The following is a 16,580-nucleotide window of genomic DNA, read 5'->3' as shown; positions in this document are numbered from 1 at the left end:
ATACTGCACTTGCCAAGTATTATCTAACAGTGTTCTGGTCTTCCAAGTGCTAGCTCATATTCTGAGCGATAAGGGCTTTGTATTTCAGTTAACGGAGTAGTTGATCTGTATACATTTCTGAACACCAAAGAAATATCTGTATGAATTTGTGCTCTATAAAAACCTAGTCATTTACAAATGGTAGACTTTCTGCTTTTATTGTTGTGGTTGATGTTGTAAAAACAAATCCTGTTAATTGTTATCTTACTGTTACATTAGCTGCAAGATACACTTGAAACCACAAATCAATGTTTCAGCATATCATTGAAGGAGTGGTTAGCATCAGGAAGTAGCTCCATGGAGGAGAATTTATCGATCTGTTCCAGGGCTGGAGAAGTTTTGTGTGACTGTTAAACAGTAGCTGTGCCTGGGTAAAATCGCCAGGGAAGCCAAGCCAGGAAAATAAGACACAGAACAATCTGTGTTGTGATAATGGCATTGTTTGCTCTATAACCTGTTCATATGCCTTGCCACTGTGATATATAGGCCTAAAGGCCGAGACAATACGAAGACACAGTGGCAGAATAAATTGAACCACACATTTCTTTCATTACAAACACGGAGAGCAACATCAGTGAAGTCCACAAAACATATTGCATGTAACAAATAGTTACATGACCAACAACATGGTCAAGCGAGTTCATGTTTCCGAAATGTTAGGACTACTAAACAACTATCACTTACAACCTGTTACAGCAAGTGGCAAAGAAAACAGCCGCTGCCTCCACTATTCCAGCACGAATACAGTGACAACTAACATTTACCAAAAACGATTTAGTCTAATCAATGTAATCTAAATATGACGTGACTGTCCATGGTAATGATTTATGTGTGTGGTGTGTGCCCATGCGTGTGTGCGTGAGTGCAAGTTAAAGAACAACAACATGTTGACCAGTGGCAGTCGATGCCGTTTAAGATGAGGGTGGACTTCTTTTTCATGAGCATGGCCTTATTTTTATTACAGCATATTGGATGACTGTCACTCATATTCCATTCACCCAGTTCAATGTAACATGGATAGGTTTAAACTACTACATGATACTCAACGTTTCCCTATACCCAGCATGAGGTTGCTACATCCTAGCCTTTGAATGAACGTTTACAATGTAGGTGCACACAGGTGATTTGATTTGAACACCACCGTGAATGGTTCGGACTGGGTGAACTACATTCACGGGTAATTCAAGTCTGGTGCAGCGGTCTAAGGCACTGCATCTCAGTGTTAGATGCGTCACTACAGACCCTGGTTTGATTTCAGGCTGTGTCACAACCGGCCGTGATTGGGAGTACAATAGGGCAGGGCACAATTGGCCCAGTTTCGTCTGGGTTAGTGTTTGGCCAGGGTAGGCCGTCATTGTAAATAAGAATGTTTTCTTAACTGACTTGCCTAGTTAAATAAAAGGTAAAAAGGACACAGCATTTATTTGTCTCTAACACCTTGTAGTGGTGTAAACAGTCTGTTCGGGAGTCAGCGATGGGACAAGACTGTAACTACCAATTGGGAAGAAAAAGGGGTAATAAAAAAATATATTAACAAAAACAAATGACAACAAGGATAAGGGTTTGTATGACACAATGTCAAGAAAGTACTATTTAAAAATCAACTTAATTCATCATTGTCTGCTTTCCAGTGAAAGGTTCAAGTGAGGAACTGAAGTCTAAAGTGTGCTTCTAGTGGCCCATAAAAACAGAAGCCTTTTGGTTACAGAACATCTTTAAGGTTATTTGACATAGAGAAATGATCCCACATCAACCAACAGGGGAACAGTCCAAATCAAACTCAACAATGAAAACAACAGGAAGCAACTTTGCAGCGGCATCTCTCCAGCACTGTCTGACACTCCACTCCTCTCCCGTGTACCCCTCTGCTGGCTGGCGGTCAGATGGCAGCGCCTCATATTTCCGGCCCCGTCCCACACCAGGAGCTCCGCCTGGGGGGAGCAGCAGGGGGAGGTGTACCTCACCCACAGAGGCTTGGGCAATCTACCTGTCCACTGGGCCACGTTCAGAGGAGGGTTACCTTGTACCAGCCTGGGATCCAGTTCAGCATAGCCATTCTCCCCATGTGCTGGGCTTGTCCTCTCACTGTCTCTCTGGTTCTGAGGTTTGTGCTTGGGGTTCTCCTCCAGGCTGTCCCCTAGGGGGTCTGTTGGGCTGTGGAGCAGGGTGAGAATGCCCTGACCCTGAGAGAGCTGGAGGGAAGCCAGGCCAGAGCACCCCCTGTCTGTCACAGCCAGAGAGACAGTCCATCTGACTCCTGTGCACTGAGTCGGGCCTGGGCAGGTGTGTTCTACTCGCATGATGGAACATGATGGGGGAGACATGTCAGGATCCTGGGGGAGAAGGGGACAGGATGTGATATCAGGTATACTACACAGGAAATGATGACATAAAGAGGGGTAGTATGTGTATATTAAATAGACATTTCCCTATGTATTTTGAATGCTTGATTCCAGTAGGCTTCTGATCTCCAAAGCTGAGATTCAAAGGCCTTGTTTCTACAGTATGTATGTATTGTACTCATAGTAGAAGCTCGGTTGTCTCAGTGTATGGGTCTCACCGGAGGAACCACAGTCAGGTGCAACACTGCGTAGTTGGAGTCCAGGGAGTCCAGCACTCGCACTGTCAGAGTCATAGTGACAGCCCCTCCTGCCTCAGCCCCCTTAGGAGTTTGGAGCTCCACCTCCCCCCTCACTGACCCTCTCTCCCCCACAGAGAGGCTGAGAGAAAAACATTTTAGAATGAGAAATAACATAGAGTAGGGAGCAGTGATTACTATCTGCTATACAGTATATCTTTTTTAATTAATTGTTGTTTATTTTGCTTAACAAGAGCTTTGCGATTCTGTCTGTAATGCAAAGTGCTATAAAAGTGTAATAAATGATTCATTATTATAATAATTAGCCATTTTGTGACAGTTTGACATTGTTGGTCCGTTTTGCCCTGTCTACCTGTGTGGTCCTCTCTGAGAGAGATATCCCCGGTCATCGTCAGCGGTCAGGGTGAGGTTTCGGGCGGGGCCGTGGTTCTGAACATCAAAAAATACTGTCGTACTGTGGCCAGGAACCAGACGTGGGATAGACAGGACCTGAGGGAGGGAGGGAGGGAGGGAGGGAGGGAGGGAGGGAGGGAGGGAGGGAGGGAGGGAGGGAGGGAGGGAGGGAGGGAGGGAGGGAGGGAGGGAGGGAGGGAGGGAGGGAGGGAGGGAGGGAGGGAGGGAGGGAGGGAGGGAGGGAGGTGCATAATGTCTTACTCTTTCTTCTATTGTGTTCATGGCTGTGTTGTGCTAGACTGTCTTGTTATTTGTAATGTTCTGCTTGACAACTGATTTTTGTGGTGTGTTCTGTTATGCACAGTGCAGCATTGTGCTCGGCCTTATTGTCCATGATGTCCAGATGTTGGGCTGTACAGTATCAGTTGGCTGTTTGTTGCTGTTGTTGTTGTACCTGTATCTTAATGTGTGTGTGCTGGATCATCTCCGTGGAGACGCGTTCCAGGCGGTTCCCTCCCCCGTCTCTGCCGGATAGACGGACACAGAACGGCACCCTGGGAACAGAGGCCATCCAGCCAACCAGCTCCTCTCCAGAGGACGCAAATGAAGAGGACGAGTTTAGCCACACTTTCTGGAGGCTCTCCCCATTGGCTCCCAGCAGGGTCACGTGACTGAAAGAGGCCTTCTCATTGGGCAATAGACCTGTGACAGTCAGCACTAGAAAGGTTGGGACACCTGAACGGACATGAAACAGCAAATGGATGAATAGATGTGATCATGACTTTTTTTGTCATGAAGCGTATAGGCTAGACAAATGAAGGATAAATAAATATATACTGTATTCTAGCCAAAAACCACACCCCCCTCACCTGCGATTGGACTCCCCTCCACTTTAGCCAGGCCTGGATGCGTTCCATTGGCCTCCACAGCAAAGTAATACAGGAAGTCCACATTGCTGTCAGCTTTGGAGACAGGTATTACTCTGTTATCAGTCGGCCTACTCGAGTTTTGCTCATGATTACTCTGTGGGAACAGGTACTGTGTGTAGTATAGTGACAGACGGGGTACCTATGGCATTAAAGGTAACATGACCATCAGCAATGGTGTTGAGGTGCCACTGGCCTGGCTCTATAGGGGACAGCAGGCTGATCCTGTACAGACCCTGAAACTGCTCACACTCTGCCAGGGGACCCTGCTGATTCAACAGAGACTGAGTACGATCTGGGAGGGGTGGAGGGAGACAATGAGAGAATGAAGATGTCATACAGAAAAGGCTGTCGTCCATGTGTGTATCTACATGTCAGTGTGTGAAATGTGTAGTCGTACCAGTTGGGCTGCTGAGGACACATTGTCTGAGGTCTCCAGTGAGGTGAAGGGTCACGCACTTCACTGCATTGTCCACACTGAAGGAGTGGGATAAGTTGGAGTCACTATCACTCTCTGCATGTAGCAGAGTCACCTACAGAGGGAGACAGAAGGCTTTGGCGTGAGGGCAGTGTTTCCCAAATGACGTATTGCAGTCTAAAAATCCCAGACCTAGGGCAACATGTGGGAGGCAACTCATCTGCCTAGGGATAATACCAATGACAGGTCTCCTGCCTGAAAAGAATAAACAGAGAAGTACCATTCTAAGAAAGTATTTTATTTAGCATTGTATCATATAGTAACAAAACCTATTAATTTCAGACAAATAGTGGATCAGTATGGGCAGGTGTACCTCTGAAGATAATGATTGTACTCTACCACAGTGAGCATTTTGCCTTGTTGCAGTACCTTATCTGCAGCTGTGTTGTCCTCAACTATGGTAGAGACACGGTGGATGTCTGAGTTAGTGGTGAAGACAGTCAGTCCCCCGGAAACAGAGGACAGGGAGGAGTAGAGAGCGAAACGGTCAGGGGACAGAGTCTCCCTCCTCCTCCTCTTCCTCCTGCTGCCCTTCATCTTGTGACTGGGGTCTTCAGTCAGGAGGAAGGTCATCTGGTGGAGCCAGAAGGGATTGGATTGTTTATCTGGGATCCTTTGTTATCATTTATCATTTTGATCACAAAAACAAAAAGTGTTACCTTGCATTGTTTCTCGAGTATAAGAGCCCTCACAGCATTGTACAGGTGAGCATCTTTAGGGGAGGCATCAGTGAATACAAATATCTCTGACAGGGGTGGGCTATGAGTGAGGGCCAGCTGTAACACACAGGTACATGAATGTACATAAGACTATCAATAAAGAGAGGGTAAAAAAAACTGCTAAAATATGAATTCCTCTGAAAATTATGATTTGGCTGTTGCTTTGTACAATTGATGTTCTGTTTACTGTATGTTATCTTATGCTGTTATTAAAAGATAATAATTTGATGTCAAATCAGCTGTAGCTACTCTCTGTGTTACCTGTATGGCAGAAAGACACATCTCAGGTTCATCTCCTCCACCCAGAGCCATCAGGTTCTCCATATAGCTCATGAACTCCTCCGGTTTCTCTGTCTCATACACCGGCCCCACCCCTGGAGCACAGAGAACACAGGGAAATGTATTCACTTCAGCACCGTACACTGGTAGCACCGCAATATAATTATATATACAGTGCATTTGGAAAGTATTCAGACCCCTTAACTTAAAAAAAAAAAAAAAAAATTACAGCACAGCCTTATTCTAAAATTGATGAAATTATTTTTTTCCTCATCAATCTACACACAATACCCCATAATGACAAAGCGAACACAGGTTTTAGTTTTTTTGTGCAAATTTATAAAAAATATTTTTAAAAACAGATTATTTACATAAGTATTCAGACCCTTTGCTATTAAACTCAAAATTGAGCTCAGGTGCATCCTGTTTCCATTGATCATCCTTGAGATGTTTCTACAACTTGATTGGAGTCCACCTGTGGTAAATTCAATTGATTGGACATGATTTGGAAAGGCACACACCTGTCTATATAAGGTCCCACAGTTGACAGTGCATGTCCAAGCCATGAGGTCGAAGGAATTCTCCGTAGAGCTCAGAGACAGGATTGTGTTGAGGCACAGATCTGGGGAAAGGTACCAAAACATTTCTGTAGCATTGAAGGTCCCCAAGAACTCAGTGACCTCCTTTCATAAATGGAAGACGTTTGGAACCACCAAGACTCTATTTAGAGCTTGCCGCCTGGCCAAACTGAGCAATCGGGGGAGAAGGGCCTTGGTCAGGGAGGTGACCAAGAACCCGATTGTCATTCTGACAGATCTCTAGAGTTTTTCTCTAGAGATGGGTGAACCTTCCAGAAGGACAACCATCTCTGCAGCACTCCACCAATCAGGCCTTTATGGTAGTGGCCAGACAGAAGCCACTCCTAAAAGGCACATGACAGCCCGCTTGGAAAGATTCTCAGACCATGAGAAACAAGATTCTCTGATCTGATGAAACCAAGATTGAACTCTTTGGCCTGAATGCCAAGTGTCACGTCTGGAGGAAACCTGGCACCATCTCTATGGTGAAGCATGGTGTTGGCAGCATCATGCTACATTCAGCGGCAGGGATTGGGAGACTAGTCAGGATCGAGGGAAAGATGAACGGAGCAAAATACAGAGAGATCCTTGATGAAAACCTGCTCCAGAGCGCTCAGGACCTCAGACTGGGGCAAAGGTTCACCTTATAACAAGACAACAACCCTAAGCACACAGCCAAGACAATGCAGTAGTGGCTTTGGGACAAGTCTCTAAATGACCTTGAGTGGCCCAGCCAGAGTCCAGATTTAAACCTGATCAAACATCTCTGGAGAGACCTGAAAATAGCTGTGCAGGGACGCTCCCCATCCAACCTGACAGAGCTTGAGAGGATCTGCAGAGAAGAACGGAAGAAACTCCTCAAATACAGGTGTGCCAAGCTTGTAGTGTCATACCAAAGAAGACTTGCGGCTGTAATCGCTGCCAAAGGTGCTTCAACAAGGTACTGAGGGTCCTAATACTTATGTACATTTTTAAAACATTTGCTAAAATGTATTAAAAACAGTTTTTGCTTTGTCATTATGCGGTATTGTGTGTAGATTGATGAGGGGGCTAAAATCAATTTTAGAATAAGGCTGTAACCTAACAATGAGGAAAAAGTCAAGGGGTCTGAATACTTTCCGAATGCACTGTATACCGTACATATTTTTTTATTTTCTTCATGTAATATAGTTTTATGTGGACCACAGGAAGAGGAGCTTCTCCAAGTGCAGTAGCGAATGAAGAACCTAATAAACTAACGAATAACTTGTACATTGCAGATATAACATTAACATAATGCCTGTCATATAGGTTTGATATTCTTGTAGACAATTAACGTAAAATGGTGCCCCAAAACTGAAGAAAGGAGTTTAGCCTGTAACACACTTTTGGCACAGGTAACATTTAGGGTTCCATGGTTTGGCCCTGACCCTAACCCTGTCAACTAACACTCTGGCCTGGTCATGCCCTCTCCCTCACCTGGGTCATGGAAGGGCACCAGCAGGAAGGTGCCAGGCTGCTCGGGAGTGTTGGCGCGGGCCTGGATGATAGAGTGGGCACGGAGGCGGGCTGCGGTGATTTCCTCAAACATGCTGCCTGTGGTGTCCATGACAAACACCAGCGCTGGAGGCTGCTTCACACTGAAGAGTCTGCCCTCAGAATAGTACAGCCAACAGAAGGAAACAGTCTGCCCTCAGAATAGTACAGCCAACAGAAGGAAACAGTCTGCCCTCAGAATAGTACAGCCAACAGAAGGAAACAGTCTGCCCTCAGAATAGTACAGCCAACAGAAGGAAACAGTCTGCCCTCAGAATAGTACAGCCAACAGAAGGAAACAGTCTGCCCTCAGAACAGTACAGCCAACAGAAGGAAACAGTCTGCCCTCAGAATAGTACAGCCAACAGAAGGAAACAGTCTGCCCTCAGAATAGTACAGCCAACAGAAGGAAACAGTCTGCCCTCAGAATACTACAGCCAACAGAAGGAAACAGTCTGCCCTCAGAATAGTACAGCCAACAGAAGGAAACAGTCTGCCCTCAGAATAGTACAGCCAACAGAAGGAAACAGTCTGCCCTCAGAATAGTACAGCCAACAGAAGGAAACAGTCTGCCCTCAGAATAGTACAGCCAACAGAAGGAAACAGTCTGCCCTCAGAATAGTACAGCCAACAGAAGGAAACAGTCTGCCCTCAGAATAGTACAGCCAACAGAAGGAAACAGTCTGCCCTCAGAATAGTACAGCCAACAGAAGGAAACAGTCTGCCCTCAGAATAGTACAGCCAACAGAAGGAAACAGTCTGCCCTCAGAATAGTACAACCAACAGAAGGAAACAGTCTGCCCTCAGAATAGTACAGCCAACAGAAGGAAACAGTCTGCCCTCAGAATAGTACAGCCAACAGAAGGAAACAGTCTGCCCTCAGGATAGTACAGCCAACAGAAGGAAACAGTCTGCCCTCAGAGTAGTACAGCCAACAGAAGGAAACAGTCTGCCCTCAGGATAGTACAGCCAAGAACAGGAAACACAGTAGCACGAGTAGTTACAACACATTATATGAGTTCTGTGTACCATTTTTACCATGTTCAGAATATCAGCACAAATGGATTGTCTATAGATCAAGTTAAAATGTAATCATATCAAACTTTATTTTAAAAAGTGTATTTAACATCATAATGAAGGCTACATAGACCCCACCTGAGGAAGCTGATGTTGCCCACACTGTCTCGGAGGTCTCTGAGCACAGTAAGGGTTGCCGTGGTAGCGAGGCGGGCAGCCTCCACATGGAGGTAGTGATGGGGGGAGAAGAGGGGGGAGGTGCTGTCCTTATTGATGCCCCCCTTGGCCCCCTGGTGACGACTGCTGTCCAGTACTCCCCCGTGACTACACTTCCCTGAAGAACACAGTATTTATAATGATTCTTCATCAAAGATAAAGTTATTAAAAAGTGTGACAGAGATTTTTTCAAATGGAAACCACACTCATGCTGAAGCTTGCAGACGTTTGAAGTATTTCAAAAAAATATATTTATGATTACAAATAACTGAATCAATATACTGTATCTAGTTCAGATGTTAGTTCTTCAATCTACACAGGAATGAAAATAGCTAGGCCTCCGTACCTTGTGGTTTGGGTGGGTAGGTGCTAAAGTACCCAGTGGTGAGCAGTAGAGGGTACTGCTGACTTTGGGTCATTCTGGGCAGGAGGTTATCTCTGCAGGTAGCGCTGTGACACTCCATACAGGTAGGAGTGTCCTCTAGGGAGGACAGATAGACAAAGAGAACTATGAACACAGATCTCATTAATTTAACCCACAATGTGTTTTAACTGTACCTGTGGCTACAGGGAAGGCTGGCTGCCCAGGATGCAGCAGGTGGAGGTATATTGAGTGCTGACCCATCTCCACCCAGTTACTGTGGCTGTAGAAATCCTGTTCACAGAGACAGACAGTCAGCATCCTGCAGGTCAGACACTGGGGACCTCTCCTGTCATTCTCATGTAAAAGGCTCATTGCATATTCAAATTGCCACAACGCCAATTATTATTGGATGAGTGATATTTACATTTGACATGATGTGCTATCTTACAGAGTATCGTGTGTTTTGCCTATTGTACCTGCAATGAGTGTAGCAGCTGTCCCAGACTGTGTCTCGCCCCCTGGTACTCTTTGGCTCGTGCAGAGAGCAGGGTTTGGGCCCAGAACTGCCGTAGCATCGCCATAGATTCCTCCACGCGCTCCGAGTCAAAGTGGTAGACTGGGTCGGACCGTGTGGAGCTCAGGAAGTCCATGGCCGCATTGGAATGCACCACCTCCCCCACTGCATGCCAGAACCCCCGACCCAGACCTGCCTGTGAGACCGTCAACATCATCATCATCATCCAGAAACTGAGTTTATTCATCATCATCATTGTCATCGTCATTATGAATTCACAGCACCATTATGGATTCCACTAATTCCACTCCAGCCATTACCACAAGGCCTTCCTCCCCAATTAAGGTGCCACCAACCTCCTGTGATATCTGACTAATGCAGCGTTCAAAACAACTATGAACTCAGAAATCTCAAACTTCTGACTTCAGTGTGTTCAAACTGGGAACTCAGGAAAAAAAATAGCTCTGACTGGGAAAAATAGTTTTGAACTCGGAATTCAAAGTCGGAGAAGTCGGGAACTCGGGCCTCTTTCTAGAGCTCTGACCTTCCGAACTTAAAATCACAGACGTCATGAAATGACCTCGTTTTTTTTCTGAATTCCCAGTTGTCTTGAACGTACCATAAGGTCATCATAACAGGGTGTCAGAAGTGCTTACACCTCGTCAAATTTAAGATAGGAGTGATTATTTCAAAAACATTATTATGTACCTTGACAGAGTTTTGAGTGACCAAAAGTAGCTAACAGCTAACTGCTCTCTCATGTCTCTTCATTAGTTGAGCAGAGCCAGAGATACTTTAAAGGAGATTGGAAACTCCCTTTGAATTGTATTAACGGCCATTGTGTATGCAGCCAGCCCATGCTACATCAATGGGCCGCACGGTGCAATCTGGGAGATTCTGGGACGAGGAGCGCTCTCCTTCAAGGAGTGAATGGAAGTCAATTGGGCACGAGCTCAAAAACCCAACATTAGCATGACTTTCATCAACAAGAAGAACAACATTGCAAATCTTTTCCAAGATGTGAGATAATTCATTTGCTATCTGTAATATTGTATTGTTTTGGAATCGTGACATTAAGTACTTTCGAGGAAAATAGGCACATTTAATTGTTACATTTGACTGTGTAAAACCTAGTAGTACTACTTATTTCTCTGAGAGTGAGGTGGATATATAGCATTTTGCACAAAAAAACATTGTTATTTGTTTCTCTGAAATGAAACCAGATGGCGTAAAGGAGCTTGCAAGGATTTGAAGTCTTCCATGATATCTACTTTGATGCTAATTGTTTTTTTCAAATCTGAGTATTAATAAAAGTAATGTTGTCTGAGAGAGATTTACATGGTTAACAAAACATCACGCCAGGGTAAGCCTACACGAAACACAGACCTTGTTTTAAGTGTTTCTAAAATCCGCTATGGGGAAAATTGTGGGAAAAAACGATTGGAATAATTTTCCTGTTTGAACGCTAGGTTTTATGGGTATTATGACTCATAATGTGGTACTATTGAACAACCCCATGCCATGATTAGATAGTGAAAAACACACCAATCTCTTTCATAATTTCTTTAAACAATAAAAGCTCATTTACCAACATTTCTGAAAATTGATATATTGTCACGACTTCTTCCAAAGTCGATGCCTCTCCTTGTTCGGGCTTGTGCTCGGCGGTCGACGTCACCGGTCTTCTAGCCATCATTGATCTATTTTTCATTTTCCATTAGTATTGTCTTGTTTTACACACCTGGTTCCAATCCGATTCATTAAGTGTTGTGTATTTAACCCTCTGTTTCCCCTCATGTCCTTGTCAGAGATTGTTTATTGTTATGTTCATGTTTTATGGATTGGTGTGCGACGGGTTCTTGTACCCACATTTATTTTATTATGGACTTTGGTTTAGGAGTTTGTGTTTTAAGTTATTAAAATACTCCCATTTGTACCGAATTTGATTCTCCTGCGCCTGACTTCCCAGCCACCTACATACACGACGTGACATTATTTAGGGTTTTGGAATTAAACTCTTCAACTCATTCTTTGTGTAACGGATGTGAAACGGCTAGCTTAGTTAGCGGTGTGCGCTAAATAGCGTTTCAATCGGTTACGTCACTTGCTCTGAGACCTTGAAGTAGTAGTTCCCCTTGCTCTGCAAGGGCCGCGGCTTTTGTGGAGCGATGGGTAACGATGCTTCGTGGGTGACTGTTGTTGATGTGTGCAGAGAGTCCCTGGTTCGCGCCCGGGTATGGGCGAGGGGACGGTCTAAAGTTATACTGTTACATTTGCATATGTATTCCTAATGAACCATACATCAGATTCTCTCCAGATTTCATCTGCTAAATGACTTAAATGTAAATGTAATGTACATGAAGGAATATAGTTATTATATGATAGTACTTCCTTTGTTATCCAACTGTGTCCTTTCTGTCATCCTGTGAACCCTGTTCGTTGCTGCTCGCAGCTACTGTATATTTTTAATTCTGTTTTGAGAAATCTATTTAATTGATTCTGTATTTTATTACCTTTAACTAGGCAAGTCAAAGAACAAATTCTTATTTTCAATGATGGCCTAGAAACAGTGGGTTAACTGCCTTGTTCAGGGGCAGAATGACAGATTTTTACCTTGTCAGCTCAGGGATTCGATCTTGCAACCTTCTAGTTACTAGTCCAACGCTCTAACCACTAGGCTACTAGGCAGCCAAAGCAACATTTCCCAAAAGCAGCAATAAAACAATGCTGGTCGTGATACTGACAGCAGTCATCATCATCATCATGGTGTCTATAGACATGTTTGTGTCTATAGACATGTTTGTGTCTATAGACATGTTTGTGTCTATAGACATGTTTGTGTCTATAGACATGTTTGTGTCTATAGACAGCCTTCCATGCATTACCTGGAGCTGGATAAAACACTCTTAAGATGGAACACAGTACTGCAATGTGATTATGTGTGTTTACACACACCATAGCCTCACCTGCTCCTGTGTGTGCTGGTGTGTGTTGGCCATGCTCAGTGTCTCCAGAGTGACATTGAGGACACCCTGCTCAGTGATGAATTGGTGTGTGTAGGAGTCCAAGGACAGGGTTAACACACGGGACCAGAAGTTGGGGAGGAAGCCTCTGCAGCCTGGTAGAGTCAGTACCACACACAGCAGAACATACAGCTCCCTCATCTGAACCCCTGACCCACCATGACCCCTGCTCTGTGACATCATCAGTTCCTGGGGAATAGGGTGGGGAGAAGAAGACATTACACCTGAAACATATTATTTCCATTAGACTTTGGTCTTCGGTATGTTGTTTTGATAATTGTATCTTTACACAAAATGCAAACCAGTGTGTTACATGGTGTTATGTGCCTGTGTGTGTTGTGTTAGTTGTGAGAACAGGAGGATGAGTGTCTTGAACCTTGTGGCCACATAAACAATTGTTTGTGGTGACCGAGATTTTCCAAGTAGAACAAAATAGGCCATGAACCGTTTTGCATTTATCCACCATGTTTATGGGGCATTGATAAGTGAAGTCTCCTAAATACGCCTCACCAAATGTCAAACCTCCAACTGAACAGTGTTCTGGAATCTCTGAAGCCTTCTAGCACATTCTCTGTTGTGCATACTCACCACAGTGACTATCAGTTTCATGTCTCTAACCTCAACCACTTTTACTGCTTGTCCTATCACGAGCCTTGTTTTCATCAATCTAGAGCAGGGGTGTCAAACATACGGCCCGCGGGCCGGAACCGGCCCCCAAGGAGGTTCGATCAGGCCCGCAGGATAATTTGAAAGTGGAAAAAATGCATAAAAGACATGGAATTAATATTTTTAATTCGCTGCAATTCATGGATTATCCGCTAAGGGGCGCACTCTTTCCATCAGAGTAGAAGACAAGCCGCATCACTGAGACAGACTGAAAACAGCAGACGGTATCAATGCGCCATCTGCTGCTTGTTACGACGTTGTTAATATCATTAGCCAAAATGTCGTTATCCAAACGGAGAAAAGTAGATAAGGAGTGTAGAATTTTCAAAGAAAAATGGACCACGTCCTATTTATTTACAGAGATGCACGGAAAACCTTTGTGCTTGGTGTGTTTGCAACAAGTTTCGGTATTGAAGGAATATAATATTCGACGCCACTACGAGACTCATCACAGCGAAAAATATTACGGCTTGCAAGGACAACTGAGAAGAGATAAGATTAACGAATTGCTGGCGGGTCTGAGGAAACAGCAGTCAACTTTCATCCAGAGCCGAGAAGTCAGTGAAGCAGCGGTAAAAGCCAGCTACCTAATTGCTAGCGAAATAGCATTAGCATCGAAGCCGTATTCCGACAGTGACTTTGTTAAACGATGCATGATGAAGGCGGCTGAACTTGTATGTCCCGAGAAGCGACAAGCTTTTGCCAATATTAGCCTGACGAGGAATACTCGGCAGATTTGAAGGGCAAATTTGCCTCTAGGTCTGGACAGATTTTATCAGTATCTACTACCAGGGTACCCCAAATTAACAGCCCTGGCTGCTAAAATTTTGTGCATGTTTGGGACAACCTACCTTTGTGAACAAATTTTCTCAGTGATGAATATCAATAAAACAAAAATGCGTTCAAGGCTCACAAACAAGCACTTAAATGACATTCTGAAAGTGACAGCTAGTCAGGACATGACACCTGGTGTTGATGCACTTGTACAGGCCAAAAGATGCCAAGTTTCAGGTACAAATACAAGTCCAGACTAGACTAACACCTTTAAAATGCTGCCTTAGATACTGTTTGCATTGAAAGAATACAGCTCTGTGAAGATGAATCCTTACTGTGGTGATTTAAAAAATGTGCACTTTAATGTTAGTCAGCAGCTTCAAAACAAAAGTTGTGTGATGGAATTCTACTGTTCATACAACTCCATACATTTTCAGTATGTATTGTATGTGTATGTATGTTTCATGTATGAAGTTTACAGATTTACAGGACAGGCGAACACTTTCTTCATTACACATTTAAAATCACTCTCCTTAGTTTGTAAGGTGTACGCAGGGATTACATTTAGATTTTATATGCGTATGTGTAAGTGGTTTAAAAATTCCTTTCTTTAAAAGTCTCATTTAATCTTAAAGTGCATTACTATATTTTTCAGTACCAATTAAAGTTTTGTGCCTTTGTACAATCAGTGGGATCAGTTGCAATGCATATTTGTGAATGATAAAAGTAAATTGCACATTTGTCTAAGGAAATATGAGGTGTTTCATGAAATGTTTTGTAAAAGGATAGTTCATTAAATTTCAATATTTTCCTAATGTTCTTGTGCTTCTTTACACCAAAACAAAGGAAAGACATGATATTTTGGTTATTTATAGCAGAGTATGGTATAATTTTAATGGTCCGGCCCACTTGACATCTCCCTAGGCCGTATGTGGCCCACGATGCGAAATGAGTTTGACACCCCTGATCTAGAGCATTAGTGACTGTAACTGTGCTGCTAGCAACAATTTAATTCAGTTTTTTTGCCAATCTTTACTCACACCTGTCATATTCAATGGGGGTTACACGTTAGTAAATTCATCAGTTATTCTGCGCTCTGGCACACTCAAAGGAGAGTTCTCTGAAACCGGAGTAGCCAAAATGAATTTACAAACTCACTCAAAGTTAACTAATAATGTGTATGATCATTGCCATAGTAATAAAGTAAACAAAGTTGTACATACATGTATTATATAATATTGTATTAGATAAACAATTTTAGTCCCCTGTGCTGACTTGTAACCATGGATTTCAGCCATAGAAATATGAACCTAAAATTATTTAAATAAATACCATTGAATAGCATTACATTTCATAAGCAGTTGTTACTTATAATTACTTTAGTTACTATAATTTCTTGGTGTATATCAGATGAGGAAAGCCCTCATCTTCACTTTGATCATCTGATGTATTACTGTACGTATGTACGTCGCATAGTCATTTTTTCACCTTAATTCATGACCTGTCTTGATCCTGTTCCTTCTACTTCCTGCTTGATAAGTGAGTTTGATATATCTCCAGAGTTCAGACACTATTGGCGTACGTGTCAGACATGCTGTGTCAACTGTCTGTAGAGGAAATCCACATGTGAGTTCTGCTGAGCCTTCAACCACAGTCTGTAACCAGAGAAAAGTTATTTATAATATCACACCGTTATTGAGTCTTCCAGTCCGTTGTCCTTGGGCCTTGTCTCAAGATGTCCTCTCTGGTATGAAAATACATAAATAAGTAATAGATGGGATGGGCGCCGCTGTTGCAGCTTGCATGAGATTCTGGTTGACACTGAGTCTTTCTGAGGGGGTAAACGGAAGGCTGAAGGTATCCCCCCCCCATTAATGCACGGTGCATTGACTCTCCACAATAAGGCTGCATATATTACCAGCCATAGTGTTCAACTGAAGGCCCCCCTCCCCCTTCTCTCAATTCCTAACTCCCTCTCTTTTCTCCCAGGAAGAAAAGCATTGGTCCGGCCTCTATGATGAAAAACACCCTCTCCACACCCTCTCCCTCCTAGTAGATCCTTTCTTATGACTTTATAAAGAAAGGGGGTCAGTTGCTAACCAACGAGAGACTCAGCATTGCACTTCAGCTCGTTGGCCTGTTTGTTCTAAGAAGAGATGGGGCACAGAGAGGTTAGCTGTAACATATCCAGTACAGTGGTGGAACAAGTACCCAATTGTCATACTTCTGTAAAAGTATTGATACCTTAATAGAAATTTATTCAAATAGAAGTCACCCAGTAAAATATTACTTGAGTAAAAGTCTAAAAGTATTTGGTTCTAAATATATTTAAGTATCAAAAGTAAATGTAATTGCTAAAATATATGTATCAAAATTAAAAGTAAAAGTATAAATAATTAAAAATTCCTTATATTAAGCAAAACAGATGGCACCATTTAGTTGTTTTTTACATTTATGCATAGTCAGGGCTACACTCCAAC

General features: G+C 43.3%; 1 protein-coding gene across 2 annotated transcripts; it reads right to left on the bottom strand.

The window, feature by feature from the left end:
- Window positions 1–211: 211 nt before the first annotated feature.
- vwa7 (von Willebrand factor A domain containing 7) lies at window positions 212–15,909 on the bottom strand. 2 transcript variants are annotated; one of them, XM_052467991.1, is made up of 18 exons: window positions 15,791–15,909; window positions 15,589–15,707; window positions 12,604–12,849; window positions 9,600–9,833; window positions 9,318–9,414; window positions 9,106–9,240; window positions 8,682–8,877; window positions 7,470–7,639; window positions 5,416–5,528; window positions 5,095–5,211; window positions 4,805–5,008; window positions 4,358–4,490; window positions 4,100–4,252; window positions 3,901–3,993; window positions 3,486–3,766; window positions 2,991–3,127; window positions 2,600–2,759; window positions 212–2,372 (listed from the first exon to the last, which is right to left on the bottom strand). In XM_052467991.1, exons 3-18 carry the CDS (start codon window positions 12,841–12,843, stop codon window positions 1,761–1,763), a joined length of 3,075 nt encoding a protein of 1,024 aa, XP_052323951.1. In that variant the 5' UTR covers window positions 12,844–12,849; window positions 15,589–15,707; window positions 15,791–15,909; the 3' UTR covers window positions 212–1,760. The 2 variants fall into 2 exon arrangements, with proteins under 2 accessions (XP_052323951.1, XP_035617766.2); XM_035761873.2 differs by having other exon boundaries at window positions 15,589–15,909.
- Between the last annotated feature and the right edge of the window lie 671 nt (window positions 15,910–16,580).

This window comes from Oncorhynchus keta, chromosome 18 (assembly GCF_023373465.1).
Source record: "Oncorhynchus keta strain PuntledgeMale-10-30-2019 chromosome 18, Oket_V2, whole genome shotgun sequence".
In the NCBI taxonomy this organism is placed as follows: Eukaryota; Metazoa; Chordata; class Actinopteri; order Salmoniformes; family Salmonidae; genus Oncorhynchus; species Oncorhynchus keta.
This window is presented reverse-complemented; position numbering and strand designations above follow the sequence as displayed.

What these genes read in the sequence shown, in the direction of transcription:
- vwa7 (XM_035761873.2), bottom strand. Translation starts at nt 12,843, where the DNA reads ATGATGTCACAGAGCAGGGGTCATGGTGGGTCAGGGGTTCAGATGAGG. An exon ending in TACTCGAGAAACAATGCAAG is followed by an intron (nt 5,009 to 5,094) that starts GTAACACTTTTT and finishes TGGCTCCACCAG; the next exon opens with ATGACCTTCCTCCTGACTGA. An exon ending in TGTCCTCAGCAGCCCAACTG is followed by an intron (nt 4,253 to 4,357) that starts GTACGACTACAC and finishes CACCCCTCCCAG; the next exon opens with ATCGTACTCAGTCTCTGTTG.